Below are 25,213 nucleotides of genomic sequence, written 5' to 3' on the forward strand. Positions count from 1 at the left end.
AATTTTCAAGACACTGGACACTGTGCAACAAAGGACAAAAATCATCGAGAGACTTCAAGCAAGTGAGTCAAGCCCACCATTGCCCATGCTGACGGCTGTGAGCAGCCTGGGCCCCTGGGAGAACCTTGGGGGAAGTGGGATCTTGGTGAAATCCATTGAAATCATGACTCGGTGAGATGGAAGTGGTATTCTGGGCAGATCAAGCTGGATACGTTTCAGAATCCCAGGTTGTAGTGGTCTACAGGGAATAAGGCTGGAAATCTGCACATGCACTGGGGGGCGCTGCCAAAGGCCAGTGGAGGGGCAACTGACCCGGTTAGAGCAAAGAGTGCCAGGTGCTCACACGGGCTGGGAAATGTGCCTGCGCCTGACAGCTGACATGGAAAACCTTGTCATTCGGAGGACACTGGGTAGACTGTTCAGGAGACATTTGCATCAAGATTACACTCTTCCAGTCCTCCTCATAAACCTCAAGGGACGACAGGAAGGCAATAAAGGGATTCTGAATGGTTAAATTGTGCACTTGAACAATGCCAGGTATCTTTAGTGGAATAGAAAATAACACTTAAATGGTTAAATTCACAATATATGGCACCCAATCAAGAATTATCAGGCACTCAAACAAGGAGAAAAATTCAAAACATGTTTAGTATAAAGCAGAAAAACAGACCTAAGCCAGAAGCGCATGTTAGAAAACAACTGAAATTGTTACTGTATTTATTGGTCCTATGCTCATAAAGTTAGGTTAGTGACATGAAAAGTATAAACAATCCAAATAGCACTTACAGAAATAAAAATAGCAATATTGTTATATGAAAATAACATGAGATCATGTGTTCCTCGCAGAACTCCTTTGGGGTTCCCAGACCTGATTTCAAGGTGTGTGTGTGTGTGTGTGTGTGTGTGTGTGTGTGTCAGGTGGTGGATGGGGGTATCAGGGTGGACCTTCCCTGAAACATCTCCAAGCAAGTTTGAACATAAGCACGGTGTCTCAGAACTCTATTCTGATGCTTTTGGCCCAGAGACTGCACCTGATTCCCCAGGGTAGAGGCTCCGTCCTGCAGGACTCCCCTCCATCCCCCACTCCACACGCAGGTCACATGCCCCAGGAAGTTACCTGTGCTTCTGACCTACCAGCTACATTTTGGAGGTTCCCATGTCCTTCCCCTTAGGCTCAATTGACTTTCTAGAGCTGCTCACACAACTCAGGGAAACACATGTACCAGTCTAATAAGGATTCCTTAAAGGATGCAGGTTAACAGCCAGATGGAGAGACATAGGAAAGGTCCCAAATAAAGGAGCTTCTATCCTCATGGAGCTGGGGGCCTGTTTCGGTGGCCCACGGTGGTGCTCTGGTCCCCCAGGCATGGGAGCTCTCCGATGGACAGGCAATTCACAAGAAAGAGTGTTTTGCTCTTCTCATGGGTTTTGTGAGCACCTCAATAGAATACTGGTCTATAGTTTCTGTTATTGTAATAGCTTTATCTTTTTTCACTATAGGGGTAATGTTGGCCTTATAAAATGGTTTGGAAAATATTCTTCTTCAATTAGGTTTGTATAGAGTTTGGTAGTATATATTTCTTACTGTTTGGTGAACTTAACTAGTGAAGTTGATGAGATCTGGATACTTTGTGTGAATGTGTTTTTTATCTACAAACAAACTTGAAAATTGTAAGATCTTTTCACTATACATCTGTTCTTAAGTGGCATTTAGAAGCTTGAGTCTTTCAAGGATGAATCTATTACAGTGAAGATCTCAGTGTTGCAAAGCTTCTAATGTGGGCATAAACTTCTTCATAATATTCTATATTATCCTTTTAAATTTATAGACCACAATATCACTTGTCTTATTTCAGATATGATAATTTGTGTCTTTTTTTCCCCCTATTTGGTTCAAGAGTTTTCAATGTTGCTAATATTTCAAAGTAGCAATTTTGGTTTCATTCATTTTTCTCTACTGTATTTCTATTATCCGTGTAATTAATTTTCACATTTATATTTATTACTTCCTTCTGCTTGCCTGGGTTTAAATTTTTCCTTTTATGTAATGTCTTAAGGTATATTTTGAGATTATTTATGGGAGACTTTTCTTCTTTTATAATTTTCATTTTTCAAAAATTATTATGCATAGATTTCACTCCCTTTGTTATACAGTTAATGAATTTTCACACAAATGTAGATTTGTCACCATAAATATTCAGAACAGAGAATAGTAACAATTTCCAAACTTCACATCCCTTATGTTATGTTCACAATCTCCCTTCGCCTATACCCTTTAAAAACACTAATTTGCTTCTTCAAAGAATGTCATAGGAATGGAATAATATACTCTGCCTCCTTTTGATACTGGCTCTTTATTCTGCCTGGCTAATATCTTTGAGATTCAGCCAACACATTGTTTTCTGTTTCTTTTAAATCCTGCTTTGCATTCCATCCTGTGGCTGAACTACAATTTGCTTACATGTTGAGGACATTTGAATTGCTACTTCTTAATGGACATTCATAAAGCTGTTGTAAACTTTACTGTTTTTATGAGATCATACATTACTGCTTCTCTAAGGTAAAAGCCCAGGAATCAAATTCCTGGGCATATTGTGGCTATGTGTATACATTTATTAGAAACAAGCAAAATTGCATGTAACCCAGAATATCATTGTGCTAAATTTTCTTCCGCATTTGATATTGTCATAATTTATATGAGCCAATCCACTACATGTGCCAAGGTACATTATTATATTTATTTGGATAATTTAACACTAATGCTGTTGAACATATTTTTCTTGTGATTCTAGGTAGTAGTCATTCCTATTAGATTAAATTAAACATTTGATCAAGTTTTTTTCCATTTTTTGATAGGGTTGTTTGAGATTTTAATGTTGACATTTATGAAATTTTTATATAATCTGAGTATTCAACAGTTATATAAAATATTAAATCCTCACCCCAACTACTGTAGCTACTGTCAACATGGGAAGATATTACAAAACTACCATTCCCATGACCAACTTATGATTGAGATTTTGTGCCTCTTTATCACCTCTATGAACGCCACCCATCCACCCCAACCCCTCCCCCATGGTAACCACCAGTCACTTCTTAGTGTTTATGAGTCTACTGCTTGTTTATTTCTACATTTTCATTGTGCCCCACATAAGTTGCATTTAATCAAACAATTCTCCTTTTCCGTCAATGCCAGCTATTGAACAAAGACAAATGGGGAGAGCAGCTACATATATAAAAATCTGCTTAAGTGTACTGAGTTAATATAAACATATTCCCAAATAAGTGTAAAAGAATAAATGTAGATCATATACACTGTCAACACCACACCCCGGACAATTGCCAAATTTTGTCTACTCCCTAAATTTCTGTAACAATGGTCCCTAAAACTTTGCTCCTGCATAAAATTAAATATTTTTTTCTTCTAGGAGACATACTGAGAATTATCCTTCTAATTTCCTATCCTGTGATTCAGAACACTATCAAGGATGAACAGATTGCTATAAAGTTAAATCATTCAATAATAACTTGATAAAAAATTTATGAATTTCCCTTGGTGCAAAAAGTCTTCAGTTACATAGAAATGCTCAATCAAGTCCACCCAATATAAACTGTATAGTCCATATTTTTAGAACACAATTAATTAAAACAAAGAAACAACCAAAAGGTAGAACTAAGCTGTGTGTCCACTGAGAGAACAATGAATCAGAAAAATGTACATAAGTCAGAATATTATTCAGCCTTAAAAATTAACTCTAACACATCCTACAACATGCATGATCCTTGAGAACCATATATTTAAGTGAAATAAACCAGCCATAAAAAGGCAAATCAGATAGGTGATTCTGTTTATATGAGGTATACACAGAGTATTCAAATTCACAGAAAAAAAATTGGAATGCTTGCTGTCAGGTATAGAGAGCAGATGGAAATTGAGAGAAGTGGTGTAGTGGGTATATAGAATTTCAGTTTTACAACATACTTGAGTTCTGGATATTGGTTGCATACTAAAGTGAATCTAAGTAACAGTACAAAACTGTACACAATAATGGTTGACTGTAAATTTTATGTTATAAATATATGACAACAATTTTTCAAAAACCTAACCATCTGTTTCTTTGTATAAACTCACAAAACAATCTTTGCTCCAAAGTGACTGGACAATAGAAATGCTGTAAGTTATTTCCTGACTAAATGGGATGGCACTAGTGTGTTGGCAGACATTTTCTGTGCCTACCATTCTTATGTAAAATTTAAAGAACATACAAATTGCCTTCCAACAGTAGGAAATGAGATCTCAGGCTATTAACATAATTTGGGTGTCACTATGTGGGTAAATTGCAATATTTCCAGAATCTCTCACCTGGCCTTAGTGCATCTGCATATCAGTAGGTGTTTCCAAGGGATGCAGATAAATAGTCCATCTCCATATCAACCAGTGGTTACAAGGGGGATGGAGATCCAGCATGCACCTGAACAGGAGAGGTTTGATGGGGTCTTTTTGTAGTCTGGTTGTAAAAGACATGGGTGAGCAGAAGTAGACAACTGATTATAGGCAATAAACAGGTTTCTCCCACTTTACCTCTCCCTTTGACATTTCAGTTTCAAAGGTAATTTTCCCCTGGCTGAACATAGCTTCCCCCAAAATTACATCTGGCATAGTCGGCAGGATCTCTAAAAGTGAAATCTGTCTTCATGGGTATGATGCTTGGGCAGGCTGCCCCTAGAGATGAGGGGGAGGCCCCAGTGGCTGCTATGGAGGAGGATAACAACTAACCCTTCTCTCCAGCAGTGTTGGAGGGCATAGCTTCACCTGGGAACCCCCAAACCATGGGGATTTCACTTGGGGAGCCCCTTGTGGGGAACTGGTATAGTGTAAAGCACCTCCAAGAGGGGTGGGCCTTCTCCAGAACTGGGGAAGGTTGGAGATACCAGAAGCTGTGGAATTAGTCCTCCACAAGACAGAAAAATGCTTATAGGGCATGAGTGGCCATGTGGCAGCTGGGATTATTTCTTTTCCTTGAGATAGTGGAAAGTGTTATTGAGGAGAGAGAGAGACTTTGGCAGGAAAGAAACACACTTCAGCATCACTTGGAGTAGCTGGATGATGACCTATGGAGTGCCCTTAAGAAAGAGAAACAGTAATTGAGAACATAGATCACATTCCTGGAAGATATGTTAGTAGCAAGGACATCAGGAGAATCCACATTGCAGGAGGCCATGGGGAAGCAGGAGGAAAGAGCAGTGCTTTCAGCCCTGCAGATGGTAGAGGGCATGGCAGGAGAGGATGAGGGGTTGGAGGCGAGGGCTGATCTCTTGCTGAGGCCACTGCCTGAGGCACCAGCCTTTCCCATGTTAAAGGCCCACCTAGTTGTGATTAAGAAAATAAAAATGCAACAACCACGGGCTCCTCAGGGGAGCAGCCACACCCTCCCCATATTGTGGAGCACTCCATGCTCCATCCCCATACCCATGATGAGGTGGTGGATGTGAGCATCCAGTTTTGGCACAAGCCATTGGAATCTCTGCCTACATGATTTTTGTGCCTTTGGGATATAGGGGTGAAAACATTATGTTGGGTTCTGAAATAGGTAGATTGGCTTCCTTAACAATTCACCATTCCCTCCAGCAGTGGTTGCAAAGTACCATTCATACCTCAGGGAACCAAGATGCTTCTGGATTGGCTGACAGCAGCCATCATGGCTGTTTGGCCTAATAAGGAGGAAAATCCTCTGTACCTGAAGATGCTTGGTATACAGATGGCTCCAGTCATGGGCAGACCCCAAAGTGGAGGGCCGTGGCTTCCCATCCTAATGCTGAGACAATATGGATGGAGGATGAAAATATACATATTAACTTTTCTCCATGTATATCATAGACTCTATTAATTTTGGATAGAATTCTTTAAAATTTTCACATACATAAATTTCTATAATTAGGTATCATATTATTTATAGATCCATTTTACATTTCATTAAATAAATTAAATTAAATAATAAAGTTACCCCATATTTGATTTCTTAAGTATTTTTTTGAGGCATTATTGATATTGTTAATATTTGATGAATCTTAAATACATATAACTTAAGTCTCATCAAATATCTTCAATGATATTCATTAATTGAAAGAGTTGGTTAAAAATCTTTGTTTTATGGAGGGTAAATACAAAGAGTAATATAAAACACAAAATGAGAGTTTTATACATTACTTACTCAGATATCAACACAGAAGTTTTGGAGAAAACAGTCTAATATATAAAACCTAGACAAGCAGTTATTTTATAGATGTTTGGATCTCAGTGACATTGGGATGAACCTGAACTGGATCTGTATTAATTTCTTGAATAATATTGTCTTAATATTACTTTCCTTCAGCTTCCTTTACCTGAGTGTTTCTAAGACTGTAGATAATAGGATTCAAGAATTGAGGAACTATTGTTTAACATACAGTAAGAATCACTCCCTGGAGAATGTCAGAGGCCCCTGAAGGCCTTAGGTACACACAGCTGCTAGAGCTGAGGAACACGGACACCACCAGGATGTGAGGGACACAGGTGGAGAAGGCCCTGCCTCTCTCCTTGGTTGGAAACTTCAGTACAGTGGAAAATATGTAAATATATGACACAGTCATAAATGTAAAAGACCCACAACCAATCAAAATGGCAGAAACAATAAGTAATAAGAAGTTGTTGAAGGTGTCAGAGCAGGAGAGGCTCAGCAGAGAGGGAACATCATAGAAGAACTGGTGGACCATGTTGGACTGACAGAAGGACAGCTGGAATGTGTTACCTGTGTGCACACCTGCATAGATGAGACCACTGAGCCAGGAGACCAGTGTTGTCCAGACACAGAATTGGTGGTTCATGATGACGGGGTAGTGGAGGGGCTGGCAGATAGCCATGTAGCAGTCACGGGCCATGATGGTGAGGAACAGAAGTTCCACAAATGCACAATAAATAAACAGGAAGATCTGAGCTGCACAGCCAGTCACTGAAATGACCCTGTTGTCAGTGAGGGAGTTGACACAGGCATTGGGGATAGTGACAGAAACATAGAACATGTCTAAGATGGACAGGTTCCTGAGGAAGAAGTACATGGGCTTGTGAAGGTGCTGGTCCAGAGTGGTGGCAAAGACGATGAGGAGATTCCCTGACAAGGTGGCCCAGTACATCAGTAGGAATAACACGGAGAGCAGGAGCCTCAGCTGCCGCTTATCAGCAAAGCCCATGAGGAGAAACTTGGTCACCATGGTGGAATTGGCCATTTTCCAGAAATTCTGATTCACCTATAAAACAAAAGAAATAAGCCGTGAAGCACACAATTCCTAAAAACCTTTTAGGACATCACCATAAATATTTTCCTTGAAGGGGTTTTTCTTCTAATTCACGAAATTGTCCCCCAAGTGTAGGAAAGGTCCATCATTAGTCATGGCCTCCTCAGCTTATCACCACTACTGAGTAGTTAACCTGGAACATGGCATGGACAGGACTGCTGAGTCCCCCTGTCAGGTTATGACGTGTAGGGCTCTTACAGTGCTCAGCAATATCCAGTGCATGAGGCTTAGCATTTTACTGAAGTTTTAATTAGTTCATATATATAAAGTCTTCAAACAGATTAAATTTTCAATAACTTTTGTTAAACTACAGTTGATACACAATATTTTACTGGTTTTTTTTATACAACATAGTCGTTTGACAATTATCTACATTGTTAAATACTCAGCCCATAAGTGTTCTTAAATGGTTTATTAAATGTTGGACATCATGTTCTGCTTGGATATTGATACACAGTTGAGGTTTAACTCATTTATTTTTAGAATATGATCTGTGGTTCATCAGGAGTCCATAATTGCTTCAAAATGACCTGCAAAAGTGAGCACAAAATTGCTCTACTTTCCCTGCTATTAAACTCAATTTTAATGATAGCATGACATCCATATGTGGGATTGGCACATTTTTTCTCTCATTACTCATTTAGAAGTATTATTTCTCAAGATATTCATTTAATATTTTTTAAAAATCACTCAAAAAATTGGAGAAAAATAAAATGTTCTTCACTACAGGTATTTCACTAAGCACTTTTTGATATGAATTTAACCTCAGTAGAGAGGAATTATATGTGTTTATGTAAGGAAATAAACTTATTTTACAATGATACATTTTGTAAATGGTTTGTCTGCATTCCTATACAACCTAGAGTTAATATTTTAAAATTCATATGGTTGTAACAAAATTAATTATTTCTCCATGTTTATATTCTGGATGTAATTTTCAATTTAGGAATTCAATTTCACTTACAATTACATTGCTATCTAAATTTACAATTAACACTGACACCAATCACACAAGGAAATCAACCTACCAAATAACAATAATATGAAAGTTTAACATTCTAAATATAAACTCTTTATGATTATTTTCTTCTTAACAAATTATATTAAATTAATTCTTCCAATCACCTGTGTTTCAATTTCCTTTCTTCTGTGAACACACAGTTGTTACTATTTTAATATCACCATTTTGAGTATTAGAATCCAAACCACAATTTAATACAGATCCTATAGAGAATTACTTCATAGTACAAGAATATTTAAGTATCTCCATATGAAAATGCACTAATAGAAATTTGGTCTCAATGCCTTCTGACACCTTATGATTCTTTGTCTATAAACTGATTTGATCTTTTTCTATTGATTCTTTTCATTAATTTTTCTTTTTTTCCATTTATATTGCAATTATTGAAATATATTACCTGTACTTATTACATATTTTGTCACTATATAATTGCCATTTCTGAAACATCTCTTTAACAAATTACAAGCCTATGGGTAATCTACTGCGTTATTTCCTCTGCCCTGAGAAAATTTTCCCCTTTAAAGCATCTTTGATCATTAACCACACTGTTTCACTCATTAATTTTTCTATAGTACCTATGGAAATTCATGTGTTCTCCAAGTTTATGATATGTGTAGCCCATACATTATATTTACCAACCAAAGTCAGGAATTCAAGTAACTTTGTACATGATATTATATACTGACCATTTTCCTGTTGCTCCTACATAATACCAAAACTCTTACCTCACTGACACTATAATTAAAAGTACACCCAGAAATTAGTGTACACTTAGTTCCAAGTACATATATCATAGTTAATTAAAAATATTTCAAGATAATCCATAGGCTACTATTATTCTTAATGCTCAACTTTCAATTATGTACAGACAACTAGCTCTAAAAGGGATTACACTGTTTCCTAACCACCTTAAATTAATACATTCCTTATAGATCTAAAATGATAAAACTCTAGTAAATATGTACTAAACACAAGCTAAGGTCTTTATCCACATTTGTTTTTTTTCACTGATCACCCACAGCCATTTAAAACTATTCCTGATGCTGGGGTTTTAGTAAGAAAAAGAAAATGTTACCTTTTTGGTGATTGATTTCATTTAGGTTAAAATATAATACTTAACACCACAAATAAATATTTAACAATTCAGATATATGGATCCCAAGAGGATAGTAGAAAATTTCTAAGCCTTTTCCCTTTTCTAAAATTCTAGATCAAACATAAGAAATCCATGTAAAATTTGCAAGGTAGCATAGATGCAGACACATTTTCTTGTATTTTTTTTTACTATTCCAGCTATTTGTTTCTCTCACACAAAAGTTAGTAAATTGTTCACTAGTATTAATTAGTTTGAAATTCTTTGATGCACTATTTCACTTATGTGAGAAAATTATGATATGAAAATATTTTTCATTTAACTCTATTCTTCCTATATAACTATTGGAGGGAAACTTTAGATTATAGAGCCTGAAACAGAAATCTCATGTAAGAATGAACTATGGAAAGAAGAAATATGTAAACAATGGTATTAGTGCAGATATCAATCATTTCAACAAATAAATTAATTTGCCAAACGGCATTTTTAAAAAAAAGACATTTTCTTGCTTATTTTTAGAGAAATTAACCGTAAATATCTTAGAGTATCTGAACTAAAACCACCTGATATATAAGGTATGCAAATCATTTAAGTGGAATTTGCATGTGAAAGAGAATTGGATTTGTAAATTAAAATAATGATTAAGGTGAAATGAATGATAGGTAACTTGAAAGATATATTGGAATATCTCCACATTCCAGAAATACTAGTAGAGACTATTTAAAGTGTTTTCCTATTAGAGAAATTTGTAAGGGCTGAGGACCTATGTTTTCAACAGTGTGTTGTTTATTTTTAAATTATGGAATGAACAATACTTAGGAACAAAACTGAAAAACACTATTGCAGTTGAGAGATTATAATTAATTTCTGAATTTAGTAAACAAAATTTATTAAAACTTTGAGAAATATTAAAGTAAACAATTATATTTTGAAATTTTAAATGGGCTATTGAATATTGCTCCTTCATATTTACATATATTTCAAATTATATGTGTGTTTGTGCATGTATGGGTGACACAGACACACTCAATAAGATAATGTGAGTGACTAATTTATTTCAATTAATTGACTCAGTTCCAATATCACAAGAATTGGTTAGCTATGATACAGATTAAACTATCTACAATAAATAAGACTCACATAAAACTAATCATATCATTTTTTCAATTGATGTCAGGGAAAGAATGCATCCTACACTGTGAGTAAATATATCTAAATTTCCTCTAGATCATGTATGAAACACATGCAAATAAATAAATAAAAGTAAAGATTACTTTTGTAAACGTCTATATTAGATGAATGGTGCCAATTTTTTTAAATGGGTGACACAATGATATTGGAGAGCAATAGTAACATTTAATGTTCCTAGATTCTCTAATGAATTTTCCTTAAATAATAGACACAAATTGTTCACTGTGATTATTTTATGAATATCAGTACATACAATTAAAATTTACTTGATAGAACTTTATGTGGAACCTAGTCAAATGGTCAAGCTACTAGTTGTACAAATATCCATCAACCAGTGTTTAAATTTAATCAGAATATTTGGGTTATTTTGTACAATAATTCAAACTTTTAGAATCCATGTGCTCTCTTCACTAGTAACCTATCAAACACGAACGTATCAGAATAACTTAAACTGACATTAGTCACAGAGGCACTATGAATTATTTTGATTAAATAATGAAAGTCCAACTTAAGGAACTTAATTGGAGTCCTTCAGTGGCAGACAAATATAGTTTATAAAATTCAAAGATGGAAATTTGAGGACAAACATCTGTCATCCATTGTATAGGTGTTTATTTAGCTTGTTCAATCTATGTTATGTACTTGAATATCACATTTCAGTTGAAATAAGAACTAATGAGCTTATTGATTTCTTAAAAATATACTTAACTATAACAGAAATGCCAAAAATGCCTTGAACAAAATCTTGAAAAAAATCCTCACTTACTGAAAAAGTCATTACATTAGGGTTGATATAAGTGAAACTAGCATTATAGAACAATTTATGAGGTATTACTTAAACTTTTTAATAAAATATTATCATTTTCACTTATCTTTTTGTAACACCTTAATATTGATGCTTTTAGTTTCCTCTGGAACTATTTTATTCATAATCATGAGTGTTTTCTAAGTATATGGTAAATAAATTTTGAAAATATTGATTTTGTATCAATAGTAGCAGCATAAAAAATTATCAGCTCCTGTTTATTCTTAGGTTTCTCATGAGTCCATTACACATCCTGATATGACCACTGTAGTTAAAGAAAGTAGCACAAAATGTATAAAAAGCTGATGCAAATTCTCTATGTTTGCTATTTTATTGAAAGACTTAACTCTTCATTACTGGGTTGGCTTTTTCCTTTAATGAAATTATTAATTGTTATACAGAATTAAAGTTCTTGGTCCACTGCTTTGACACACTAACCATACATTCTAATAAAATCCATCTCCATTTCTAAAACCAAAATGAAATTCCAAAGTGAAGAAAAACATTGCAGGAAAATCAGATTATAAAATGGAAGGAAAGAAGGTGGGAAGATATTTCAATAGTAACCACAGCCTACTTACTCCTGAACAGTGCATGCTTCTAATCCAGGAGAAAACAAAAATTTATCTTTATTCTAAGTCAAGTTCTAAAAATGGCTTAACCAAATTTTCTCAAATCCAGACAGGATTTGAGAACTGAGATGAAAACAGCATGATTTCTAGGTTGTGTAACAAGCTGGTCATGATTTGCTTTATCTAAAAATGTGGACAGACCTATAACATCAACTTTAAAGCCCCCAGAGGCTGTAAACCCCCTGAGGTATGGACCCTATGATTCAGGACAGTTTCCCAAGGGTGATTCCCAGCATGTAATGATCTCCACAGTGCAGGTCAGTGGGACCAATTGCAGAGGCCATGTACAAGAAAATCAGAGATAATATCATGCATTCCAATGGTCCATATGATTTGTATGCCTTGATCTGGATGAATGACATTACCCCAATTACTGTCTCTGTAAGTGTAGCAAACCTATTTTTTCCCATTCAGCTTTTAGAGAAATTGAGAGGACTTGATGAGGGTTCAACTAAATTGAGAAGAGAGTTGAGCTGTCAGGCATTAAGAAGTCCTTTAAAGCTACAAGCCAACAAGGAAAGTGTGAGGCAAGCCTTTGACAATCACTGTGACTGGACACTTCGCTGCCTGGGGTTGCCCCCAAATAAAGATGATAAAATACCTTCACAAACAAAATAGACCACTTACTATAGGCCAGTATAATGTAGAGATCAATGATGCAACTCCTTGGGGACATTTCACCAAGGAACAATTCCCAAATCTCTTATCTAGCAACTAAATGGACTTGAACAAGTTTTTCTCCCCCTAATTCTCAGCCATCAGTTTTGTTCACCTATTAATTGTTAAATAGGGCTGTTATGGGGAATAAAAAAGGTAAAATCCATAAATTATCATTAACCACCATATCAAACAAGCAATTAAACTGAAGTATTTTCATAATATCTTAGCTTAATACTCATAATTTCAAGAGGTGGCTATTATTTTTCTACTTTTTTATGAAATTTCAGAAACAAGGCATTGAATTCATGTTCTTGGCATTCCAACACTTACTTTGTTATAGTCTCTCATTGATATACTTCCTCTATTTTAATTCATGTTTTCATAAAAATAGACAATTTTATCCAATCTACAACTGCCAGTATTATAGAGATAATTGTACATTGTTTAATTAGTTCAGTATTTTAATATGTTACTCTATGAATTCAGTATATCAAGTTGACAAAAGTACAAAATCATGAAAAACTTGTAACAAAATTACTAATTTTGATTTCTTTTATATATAAATTGAGAGAGAGATTGAGAGAATAGTCAACAAATAGAAAATATACAACATTTTTGCAAATTATCCTAATCTTGATATGAAGAAGTAGGAGATATGATAGTTCCCTATTATATTTATATTATGGTCAGATTTTCCCTTCATGTCTGTTATTATATGCTTTTATATTTAGGTGTTTCTGTGTGGGGTACGTAGATATTTACAATTGTTATATCCCCTTATTGGACTGAGCCTTTTGCTGAATCTAGTTATTAGTTCTGATAGGTTTTTGATGGGGTTTTTAGGGTTTTGTATGTTTAATATCATGTAACCTGCAAATAGTGACAATTTTACTTCTTCCTTACCAATTTAGATACCTTCTATCTATTTATCTTGTCTGATTGCTGTGGCTAAGACCGCTAGGACTATGTCGAATAAAATTCATGACAGTATACATCCTTGCCTTGTTCCTGATCTTAGAGGAAATTATTTCATCTTCTCACAATTAAGTATGATGTTATTTGTGGGTTTGTCATATATGACCTTTATTATGTTGGGATTTGTTCCATTTATACCCATTTTTTAAGAGTTTTTTTTTGTATTTTGTCAAGTGGTTTTTCAGCATCTATTGATAAGATCTTGTAGCTTTTATCCTTCTCTTTGTTAATGTGGTGCATGACATTGGTTGATCTATGAATATTACACCATCTTTGCATCGCTGGAATAAATACTACTTGTTAGTGATGGATGATCCCTTGGATGTATTTAATTCAGATCACTAATATTTTGTGAAGGGCTTTTGCATTTATGTTCATCAGGGATATTGATTCAATATCCCTGATGTACATAAATGTCTCTGACTGGTTTTGATATTAGGATGCTGATGGCTTCATAGGCTAATTGGAAGTATTCCCTACCTTACACTTTAGGAATACTTTAAGAAGTATGGATATTAGCTCTTTTTAAATGTTTGGTAGAATTCAGCTGTGAAGCCATTTGGTGCTAAGCCTTTTGTTGTTGGGAGAATCAATAATACCTTTAAAATTTTTATTTCTGCATAAAATATTTCACAAATTGATTAACATTTTATTTCTAATTTTTAGATATTTTACTCATTTATTTATCATAACATCACAATTCACACCTAGTATCCTAGAAAACTCTTTTAAAAATGTTCATATTCTCTCAGCTTGTAAAAAGCCATTCTGGAATTAGGACCTTTGTAAAATATCCTCAGGGAACTATACCATCATCTCTAAGGTACACCTATAATTTGTGCTTGAATTCAATAATGATTTCAACAAAGCACCTTCCATATGAAAATATTTTTCACAATACTATGGTGTTTAATAGGATGATTATGAGTTGGTCCCTCACTTTCTCTCAAAAATGAACATGAAAAATATAAACATCTTCTGCAGAGGAAGTGACAGGCTGAGAGGGTCGTCTGATCTGCCTAGGTAATGCCAGAGATAAATTATCTGGGCTTCTTAGAATATAATATATTATCTCCGAGTTTCATGTAAATGCCTCCTTTGAACATTATACAGGAAAAGTGTAATTTATGTTGTCTAATGTCACTTGCTCATTACCTTAACAGTCAATACACACACTGAAAGTTAACACTCTTTTTAGGTGTTCAACTCTGTCCACTCCTGTGTTTTTAATTGGGTGTTATACACCTGTGCTCTGGAGACCATCACCTGCATGAAATTACCTTTACTAATTTAGGCTCTTGGCTCTCACTGGATAGTAAGGACAGTGTTCCCAGTGGCTTTGATGTTTATTTCACAGGCATGACCTCTTTTTAAAATAAATCAGAATGGGATTGACCTTTTCCCACAATATAAGATGATGCTTGATTCTGCTGGAGATAACCCCGAATTCTGTCTCCATAAGAAAATTTGATTGACCATATTGAAGACTTTGATTTGGTAAAGTTAATGAGATTTTTTTATCTTCTCCATGTTAAGAACACACTATGCTCAAGAGCAAGTAAACTCCTTGCTTCTTTCTCCTTTACACTCTTATTTTCCTATAATATTCTGCCTGATGCTGTTTTCTAATTTTATTTATAGACAGAAAAGTGATATAAATTGAAAGTATAGCAAAGGCTCTTATTTTTTCTGTGCAACAATTACCAATTATGATCAAAGGAATAAGGCAGACCAATAAATTATTACTATATTTTAAAAATATTGTCATAGATAATTTTTAATAATTTTATAATCATTTCTGTAATTCATAGATGTCACAACAGTGATATCAGGGAGTGTGCTGGACTCAGAGTGATGGACTCATGACTTATAATATCTTTATTTATTAAAAATTAATATTTTCAAACATCAATATGTTTCTGAAAAGTAAAGAAATGTATACAGACATTAAAGAGGAGATGGAGAAAGGCACCAATACAAAAGCTCTCTTTATATAATATAAAATACATAAATAAAAATATTCCTGACTTTTTATTTAAATACTGTTTATTCTTGATATTAGGCAAATAAAAGTGTATAATATTCACATTTGATTTTTTCTCTTTCCTCTGTCAATTAAGAAAAAAATGTAAATAGTTATTAAGTGAATATATTATATTTAATATATACAATATTTTATAGTACATACTATATGTACAAGATATGGTATATAATTAATGTACAAGTAAATAAAACAAAAATTAATATATTGTACAGCATTTAAATGTACTTGTTTAGAATTGGTTTTATATGTGATTGCTTCCCCTTTTGTCTACAATAATACTAGGAATTTATCCATCAGTGGAAACCAGAGTTTTGCTCAACATATGCCCTTTCTGGCAATTCTGTTACACTTGAAATACATTCCTTTAATCATCAAACTTTTAAACTACTCATTTTCATTAAGACATAAGTGATGTTCTAATATATTAAATATATGAACAGGGCAAAATGATTAAATAAATAAGAGAATACAAATTTTACATTTCTTAAATTTGATTTTTATTGTTTCGAATGAATTTAAATACCAGAAGAAAATTAAAATTAAAATCCTTAAATTGGTTTTGATCAAGAAATCAAAGACCCATAGTGCATGTATTTATTGACGATAGTATAAGACAGCTGATGCATCCATCTCCTGTGGATATTAATTAGTAATAGACATAGACCCCAATTATTGAGGGCAATGACTTATAAACGAGAAACCAAATATCCTATGTAAACAAAAACAACACTGGATTATAAATATTCTTATGATTAATGTCTTGACTATTTTATCTAGTTTGAAAAAATTGCTATCCAATACATTTTAATTAAATTGATATCCACAGAATAGCTCCCTATTGAGAAATCAGTGACATTAAGGTAAATTTATCAAATGTTCTAAGCACATTAAATATTACAGAACTGACTAATATTAAATTTCACCTATTGCATATAGTTGAGCATTACCTTCTCATTACTATTTCCATAGATCAAGAAAACAGTATGTATCTTAATTTGCTTATATACTGTATTCTTCCTTAATCTATAGAAATTTAAGTGTACTATACACACATTAGAAGATTTGTTCTTTCCGAAGTCAGTTTAGAAATAATGTGATTTGTTATGAACTGAATCATGTTCATTGCAGGCAAAGTGTTAATAAATTAAGTCATTTTTAATATTTTAACACTTTCTATTAAAGGATTATATATAGTTGTATAACATTTTTGTACACATTTAAACACACACAGATGTCTGGGTGTGATAAATAAACCCAGTTATCTTATAATTCAATAGCATATGCTGATAACTTAAGCAAAATATAAATTTTTTATAGGAGAATAAATTTGATATACTTAAAGGAGTTTCAGAATAAAAGTATGTGAATTGGATTTTAAAACTTTGTAGATCACAACGGAAGAGCATGACCTCATTGGAGAAAGTAAAGTGACCCAGGAATGAAAGGTCAAATTTTTAAATGTATTCGGAGATTGCGGAAGTTCACCAAGGTGAGCTCGCGTGGTGGAGGGGGGCGCCTGGGACAGAAGGATGGGTGGGCTGTTTTTAAACAGGGACTCAATTTTAGGCAAACTGAAACGTAACACACTAGGAATGTGGTTCTGGCAGACATGAGCACAGACCAGGAGAACACATGTATTTTCATATATGCCCTAGGAGATGTCGTGAGAAAAGTGGTCTTATGGTAAGATTGCTGATAATATGAGAAGATACTGAAAATGCCAAAGAAATAGGGGAGGACTGACGAAATGCCCAGTCTGGCCCCTTGCAGAGAAAAATCGGTAAGAGAGATCTCAGGAGTGGTATGATTTCTATTGGCATAAACACAAAAACTGTTTTTAGTGACCATAATGAAAAAAGGACAAAAACAATGAAAGATTTTTAAAAGACCAGTGCAGATCAGTTTATAAAAAGAGAAATCTACGTCTAAGTAACACCAGTGACTAGAACATTTCAATTTAAGAAAGCGGTGACAGGTGAAAATTGGCACCAAGTTGAATAGGAGTGGATGAGAATCAAATAGAGAAAATTTGATAAAAAATAGTTAAGGGGGGTGTCTATTATGAACACTGAAGTTGCTAGTGTAAATATAGTAATATTTGATATTTTCAAAAAATGTTCAAAGGAAAATACAGTGTGTTTCTGACAAATAGATATTTCAAAGATATTTCAGAGAAATTTTAAGAAACATGCCAAATAATTCTAAGCTCTGGACATATACTAAATTTGAATGAAACAATGAAATTCAAGATTTGGGAAATATTATTGGCCATTGTCCATGAACTGCAAAAATGGAAGATGGTTCAGGCATGCAAGAAACAAACATGAGAAAAGATGGATACAAAGAATAGCCTTTTAAAGACCCATAATAATATGTCAGTAAAGGGGAGAAAGGGTAAAATGTAGATGACCCAAAGCCACTGATTTATATGCATTTTCTGGGAAATGTCAGTGTTGTAACAGGTCTAGCACTCCCCAAGGTGGCAAGTATGGAATAGTCATGATTTGAACTTTTTAGAGTCAGTGACAGGTTGAGCCAATGCTTAGACTTAGATTTGTTTAGATGTAGAAGTTTACTTAGTATTTTTGAGACTGTCTCTCCATTAACAAATTGTTAATATTAAAGTAGATATAGAAATACAACAATATTATGAATAATTTCCTATGTAAGAAACCGATCTAATTATAGTTTGGATCATGGCTGACACTGAATATGGTGCTATGATGATGGTGGCAAGTGTGACATATGGGCAACAAAAGGCAGGGAATTAAACCACATGGTACTTAAAGGGTGGATAGTTAAATTTTAGTTTGTTTTGGAGAAGCAAGGCTTTCAAATAGAGAGGTGGTGATAAACATATTAATCTTTTATCTTAATATCTTACATGAGGTTAGTTTCTGATTAATAGCAACTTAAGGAAACAGTGTTATTTTAAGAAATTAAATTTCTTTTAAGGAAAAAAAAATTGAACACATGGAAATCTTCCCTTCCAAGGCCCACATCAATGAGACAATTCCTCTTGAACATGCTGTGGTGAAGAGCAATTTTATGTTCCTCCAAATTTTATAATCTTCTAAAAATTGAAATAAATGGTTTTCTGGAAAAATATTTGAAAATTATCCAATACATAAATCTGTTGCTAGTCTTGAATGTCATGGAAATATCAACTTTTTATAAAAGTGTAGAAACTCTTAACTCATTTTCAGCACTTATGTTGTGAAGACAAATGCAAAGCAATCATGCATTTTTACTGCCCCACAGGCTGAAGGGCAAGGGGTCAAATTTCCATTTTGTACCAATATCCAGGCAAAATATGTTATCCAACATCTAAAGAAACTAAACAACTCTCACTGAGAATTTATCTCTACCAAGAATTTTACATGTCACTTTAGTTAATCCTCATAAAGCAGTAAACCTCAAAAGTTCAAAATTATTGAGACCAGAAAGCAGCAGTTCTATGAATTATATTGAAATACTAAGATTTTAAAGCCCACTTCCTAGAACTTTTGAACTTTTTTTGTACTCCAGAGTGGTAAATAAGCTTATATAGAGAGATAAGCACATGAAAAGTACAATGGTGAAAATTTCCAGAAAAAAAAGGCCAAACTTTTAAGATAAAAAATGTGCTGTGAAAGAAATTAAGCTAACTTTCTTTCTTATTTTTCAAATCTTCCATGGCTTTTCTCTTTTGCCATCCTGGTCAACCAGCATTTCCAGAAATGGCCAATTCCACCATGGTGACTGAGTTTCTCCTCATGGGCTTTTCTGAAGTGTTGGAGTTAAGGGTCCTACATGCCCTGTTATTCCTATTGATGTACTTGGCCACCCTGTTAGGGAATCTTCTCATCATCTCTGCCACCACTCTGGACCAGAACCTTCACACACCCATGTACTTCTTCCTCAGGAACCTGTCCATCTTAGATGTGTGCTACGTTTCTGTCACTGTCCCCAAAGCCTGTGTCAATTCCCTCATTGACAACAGGACCATTTCAAGGGCTGGCTGTGCAGCTCAGATCTTCCTGGTTATTTATTGTGTGTATGTAGAGCTCCTGTTCCTCACTATCATGGCCCATGACCGCTATGTGGCCATCTGCCAGCCCCTCAACTATCCCCTCATCATGAACCGCCAGTTCTGTGTCTGGACAACACTGGTCTCCATGCTCAGTGGCCTCATCTATGCAGGTGTGCACACAGGGAACACGTTCCGGCTGTCCTTCTGTCAGTCCAACATGGTCCATCAGTTCTTCTGTGATGTCCCCTCTCTGCTGAGCCTCTCCTGCTCTGACACCTTCAGCAATGAGCTCTTAATTCTTATCTTTGCCATGGGGATTGGTGGTGGCTGCTTTATCTTCATTGCCATGTCCTACCTCCGCATATTTTCCACTGTGCTCAAGTTTCCAACCAGAGAACGAGGCAAGGCCTTCTCTACCTGTGTCCCTCACATCCTTGTGTTCTCTGTCTTTCTCGGTTCTGGAAACTGTGTGTACCTAAGGCCTTCAGGAGCCTCTGAGACAGTTCTGGACATGATTCTTTCTGTATTTTATACCATAGTTCCCCCATTCTTGAATCCTATCATCTACAGTCTTAGAAACAAACAGGTAAAGGGTGCTCTGAAGAAAGTAGTATTAAGAAAGACTTCTTCAGGAAAATTATGAAGATACTTCAGACTTATTCACTGTCACTCAGTGAGATTCAAACTTTTATAAATATAGCACTGTATGTGTTTTACACACTAGTCTGACATTTTTTTCCAAGATGGCTTGTGTTCTTTAATATGAGAGGATGGATCCATGGAACATGACTTGGGTTTAGTGATGTGATACTTAAGGTATTGACAGTCTTTCCAGTGAGTCTTTTACTCACGATTTCTATAAGTTTTCTTACAGAAGATTGCATTTCTTAGATGTTCTCTTATTTTTATTATTGTTCAATGGTAACATTAATTTTAGTCAAATTTGATGTGGGGAGCCTAATAATTATTAAAATAATAAATTATGAGTCATACATTTTAATACTACTCCTTTCAATTTATCTCTTCCCTCTTTCATTTTACCATAATCAAGCATGAAAAATAAAGGAGTATCTTCAAGATCTAATGTGAATGTAGATTTAGCTACATTACACTGTTCATAGAATTTATTTCCTACTGTCCACATTACTGCAGAAAACACTGTTCTAAGTTTCTTCACAACATGAAACATCACCCCTCCTGAAGTTCCTGACAAGCTCTTACTCACTTTCCCCCAAGCCCAGTAACAGCCTCATCAACACCATGAGACTTCCACGAATGCCAGGAACTTTCCACTTCTGTCAAGTTTCCTCACAATCCCAGTATTTTAAAGGCAATCTTTTCCTTTATTATTATAGCATCATCCCACCTACAGGTACCAAAAATGATAGTAAATATAAATTCTGCTTAATAAATTCCCTCAGAGAACAGCAAGTTCAGTTCAAACAATGAATATGTAAAATTTCATGGTTTCTGTGAGTCAGGAATACAGGAGACTTATCAGGTTGTCTCTAACAAGGCTTCTCATTTGCTTGCTGTCAAGGTTTTGGAAAGGGTTTTAACTCTACCTGAAACCATAAATGGTGATGGGAAATCTCCCCTCAAAATTCACTACATACTGGTCTGAAGCCACAGGACCTAGCCACGCTGGCCCACCCACAGGAGATTCCCTCCGCATGGTGGATGACTTACCTCAGCACGAGCTACTGAAGGGGTGAGAGGAGCAGTGTAATGGGGCAGCCAGGAGTGAAGTCAGAACCCTTTATTACCTAATATCATAAGTGGCATCTCATGATTAATGCTGCCTTCCATCTGAGTCCTTATGTTACAGCCCCACTAAAGGCAAAATGTTGACATAAAATAATGAATGTTAACAGAGGAGCCTCCTGCAGGGCTGTACTCCAGCTTGAGGGAGCCCTGGTGAAAGCCAGTGGCACCCCTGGTACAAGGACATGGGAATGAGATTCAGGGACACTGGTGGGTGACTTACAGGGCAGAATATCAAAGGAATGAGCGGTCCATGAAAAGAGATCTGGAAATCTGCAGATTTCTCTGCAGCTTTCCACAGTGTGTTCTGTGCACACTTGAATAAACTACCCAATCCAACTGAAAATAAAACATAATAAAAAAGAAGAGGAAGATGTATTCACATTTTCCAGGAAGAGCATCTATATTCAATAGTCTTAGAATGGAAACCTTCAGCATCTTGGAAGGAATTTGTTCAGTCACTAATAAGAATCAGATCTAGAATAAATACTGCACTGATCCTGGACAAAAATCTTGAAAGACCTAAAGAAAAAAATGTCTCCAAAATCATAATTATAAATCTAATCAATGATCAAGTATATTCATATGAACACGAAGTATCAGCATCAAATTAGGTAAACTACACAATATCTGGAATCCAATTAGGGATTAAAAGTCATACATACACACACACACACACACACACACACACACACACACACACACACAAAGGAAATGTCAAGAAATAATAAGAAGAAAAGTTCATCAAGACTGACCCAACTTAAGCAGATATTAGCATTAGCAGGCAAGCAAATGCAAAGAAATGCAAAAATAACTCTGGCATGTGTTCTGAAAGCAATGTGGATATATGGAGGATATAAAAAGACCTTTGGGTAACTCCTAAAGATTTTTAAAAATTCACTATGTGTGATAAAAATTACACTGACTGGAATTAATGATAGATTAGAAATTGAACATTAATTTCTATGAAATCATAAAAAGTGAAACTATGGAAAGGAATACATAATAAGAAATATTATACAAGGAGAGCATCAGTAAACAGGATATATCAGAGTCATCAGTACATTTAAATACGGTATCTACATAGGATAAAGGGATGATATTTCATGTCTTATATTTAAGTTTTTAGTGTATGGTATTAGACAGTAATCCAGTTTCCTTCTCTTAATTATAACTATCCAGTTTTCCCAATACCAACTATTGAAGAGTCTCTTTTTACTCAATTGTACATTCTTGCCTCCTTTGTCATATATTAGTTGCTGATACATTTGTGAGTTCATTTTTTCTGGGGTCTCCATTCTGCTCCATTGATCTATAGGTCCATTCTTGTGTCAGTACCACACTGTTATGATTACTGTAGCTTTATATTATAGCTTGATATCAGGGAGCTCTTTCTTTGTTTCCTAAGATTCCCTTGGCTATTTTGAATCTTTTGTAGTTCTAAATAAATTTTAGAATTATTCAATCTTGTTCACTGAAATATGCCATAGGTGTTTTGATAGAAATTGTATTGAATCTGTAAATTGCTTTGGGCAAACTGAATTTAAAAAATACATAAAAATAATCATCCATCACAATCAATTGAGACTTATTCCAGGGATTCAAGGACAGTATAATATTCATATATCTACCACTGTGAAAAAACACATTAACAAAAGGAAGGATAAAAACTACATGAACATCTCAGTAGATGCTGAAAACGTTTGACAGGATTCAATATCCATTCATGAAAAACACTTTCAACAAAGGGTTATAGAGAAAACATACTTCCAAATATTAAAAGTCATATAAAATAAAGCCAAAGCTAAAACCACACTCAGTGGTGAAAAGCTTTTCCTCTCAGATCAGGAACGAGACAGAGATGCCCACTCTCACTTTTATTCAACATAGTACTGGAAGTCCTAGCCATGGCAGTCAGACAAGTAAAATAAATAAAAGGCATCCAAATCGGCAAGAAAAAAGTTAAACTGTCACTATTTGTAGATGACATGATATTACAGACAGAATAACCTAAAGAGTCCACAAAAACCTATTAGAGCTAATAACTGGATTTAGCAAAGTTTCAGGATACAAAATGAATATACAGAAATTTGTTGTATTCCTATGTATTAACAATAAACTAGCATAAACAGAAATCAGGAAAATATTACATTGAAAATTGTATCCAAAAAGAATAAAATATGTAGGAATAAACCTAACCAAGGAGGTGAAAGATCGATACTCTAAAAACTGTAAGACCCTGATGAAAGAAATTGAAGGAGACACAAACTCATGGGATAGTAAATTTGTTATAATTGATGAACCAATAATGATATATTAACAAAAACCTGCATTTTACATTAGATTTTGCTCTTTGTATTTTACAGCTCTGTGAGTCTTAACAGGCTCATATGTCATGAATTCACATTGCATTATCATATAAAGTTTTTAATTGCCCTAAATCCCATTTCACCTATTCACCTAATTATTAAAAGTTATATTTTAGTGTTGTTCTTGACCAGTTTTCATGTTTTATGAATTTTAAGGAATATTTAAAATATAGGATGAATGAATGATTCATAATTGCAAAAAGAGATAAAAGTTAATATACAATTTATCTGTTCTAAAACTTACTAGATCTAAAGGGGAAAAACTGGAAAGATAAATATTTAACAAACAATAGCAGTCTTTAGCAGTAATGTTTCAGGAATGAGGGAATGTGGGTTTTTGGAGAGGAAAAACAATTATATTTTTTTCTATATTGAGATGATATACTGATTGTTACTTAGAAATAAATCAAGCCCTTAAAGTTGGAAATAGACAAGAAAACTAATCTTGAAGCATTTTCAACTCACCTCATCAAAGAGGAAATGCATTGAAATAATGATAATCTTCTTAATACAACCTTCTCATAGTTCTCTGTACAGCCTACTTTATCTGCTAATTTCTAAGACTATAAATAACAGGGTTTGAGAGGGGAGGGAGTATACTGTACAGCATGGATGTGACCGTGTCCTGAAATGTGAGTGGGGTGGAGCTTGGCTTCACACGCACGGCAGCGGCTGAACTGACAGACACTGTTAACACAAGGGTGTGAGGGACACAGGTGGAAAAGGCCTTTCCTCGCTATCTTCCGGTTGGAGCCCTGAGCACAGTACTAAATATGTGAACATAAGACACAGCAATGAAAGCAAAGCAGCCACCCCCAATCACCACAAAACAGACAAAAATGGCGATTTCATTGCTGAAGGTGTCAGAGCAGGAGAGCCACAGCAGGGAGGGGATGCCACGGAAGAACTGGTGGACCACGTTGGACCAACAGAAGGACGGCCGTAATGTGTTGCCAGTGTGGAACCCTGAGTTGATCACAGCACTGAGGATGGAGGCCAGGGTCATCTGGACACAGACCCGAAAGCTCATGACTGCAGGTTAGCGGAGGGGCAGGCAGACAGGCACATAGAGGTCATGAGCCATGACGGGAGAAACAGCAGCTCTGGTAAAGCAAAGACAAGCACCAGGAAGATCTGAGCTTCACATCCAGCTACGGAGATCTCCCCATTGTCCAGTAGGAAGATGACACATGCCTTGGGCACAGTGACAGAAATGTAACACATGTCCAGGATGGACAGATGCCTGAGGAAGAAGTACATGGGAGTGTGAAAACCCTGGTCAAAGGTGGTTACTGTGATGATCAGAATGTTCCCC

General features: G+C 35.0%; 2 protein-coding genes across 2 annotated transcripts; one reads left to right on the forward strand and one right to left on the reverse strand.

The window, feature by feature from the left end:
* Positions 1-316: 316 nt before the first annotated feature.
* LOC118913209 (olfactory receptor 14C36-like) lies at positions 317-7,263 on the reverse strand. The gene is made up of 2 exons (XM_057490476.1): positions 6,448-7,263; positions 317-541 (listed from the first exon to the last, which is right to left on the reverse strand). The coding sequence occupies exons 1-2, from the start codon at positions 7,261-7,263 to the stop codon at positions 317-319; spliced, it is 1,041 nt and encodes a 346-aa protein (XP_057346459.1).
* Positions 7,264-19,472: 12,209 nt separating this feature from the next.
* Positions 19,473-20,408, forward strand: LOC118913208 (olfactory receptor 14C36-like). The gene has a single exon (XM_036887023.2). It carries the CDS (start codon positions 19,473-19,475, stop codon positions 20,406-20,408), a length of 936 nt encoding a protein of 311 aa, XP_036742918.2.
* The last annotated feature ends 4,805 nt before the right edge of the window (positions 20,409-25,213 follow it).

Source organism: Manis pentadactyla, chromosome 13, assembly GCF_030020395.1.
Source record: "Manis pentadactyla isolate mManPen7 chromosome 13, mManPen7.hap1, whole genome shotgun sequence".
Classification (NCBI taxonomy): Eukaryota; Metazoa; Chordata; class Mammalia; order Pholidota; family Manidae; genus Manis; species Manis pentadactyla.

What these genes read in the sequence shown, in the direction of transcription:
- LOC118913209 (XM_057490476.1), bottom strand. Translation starts at nt 7,263, where the DNA reads ATGGCCAATTCCACCATGGTGACCAAGTTTCTCCTCATGGGCTTTGCT. An exon ending in TCCAGGGAGTGATTCTTACT is followed by an intron (nt 542 to 6,447) that starts GTATGTTAAACA and finishes ATTCCACTAAAG; the next exon opens with ATACCTGGCATTGTTCAAGT.
- LOC118913208 (XM_036887023.2), top strand. Translation starts at nt 19,473, where the DNA reads ATGGCCAATTCCACCATGGTGACTGAGTTTCTCCTCATGGGCTTTTCT.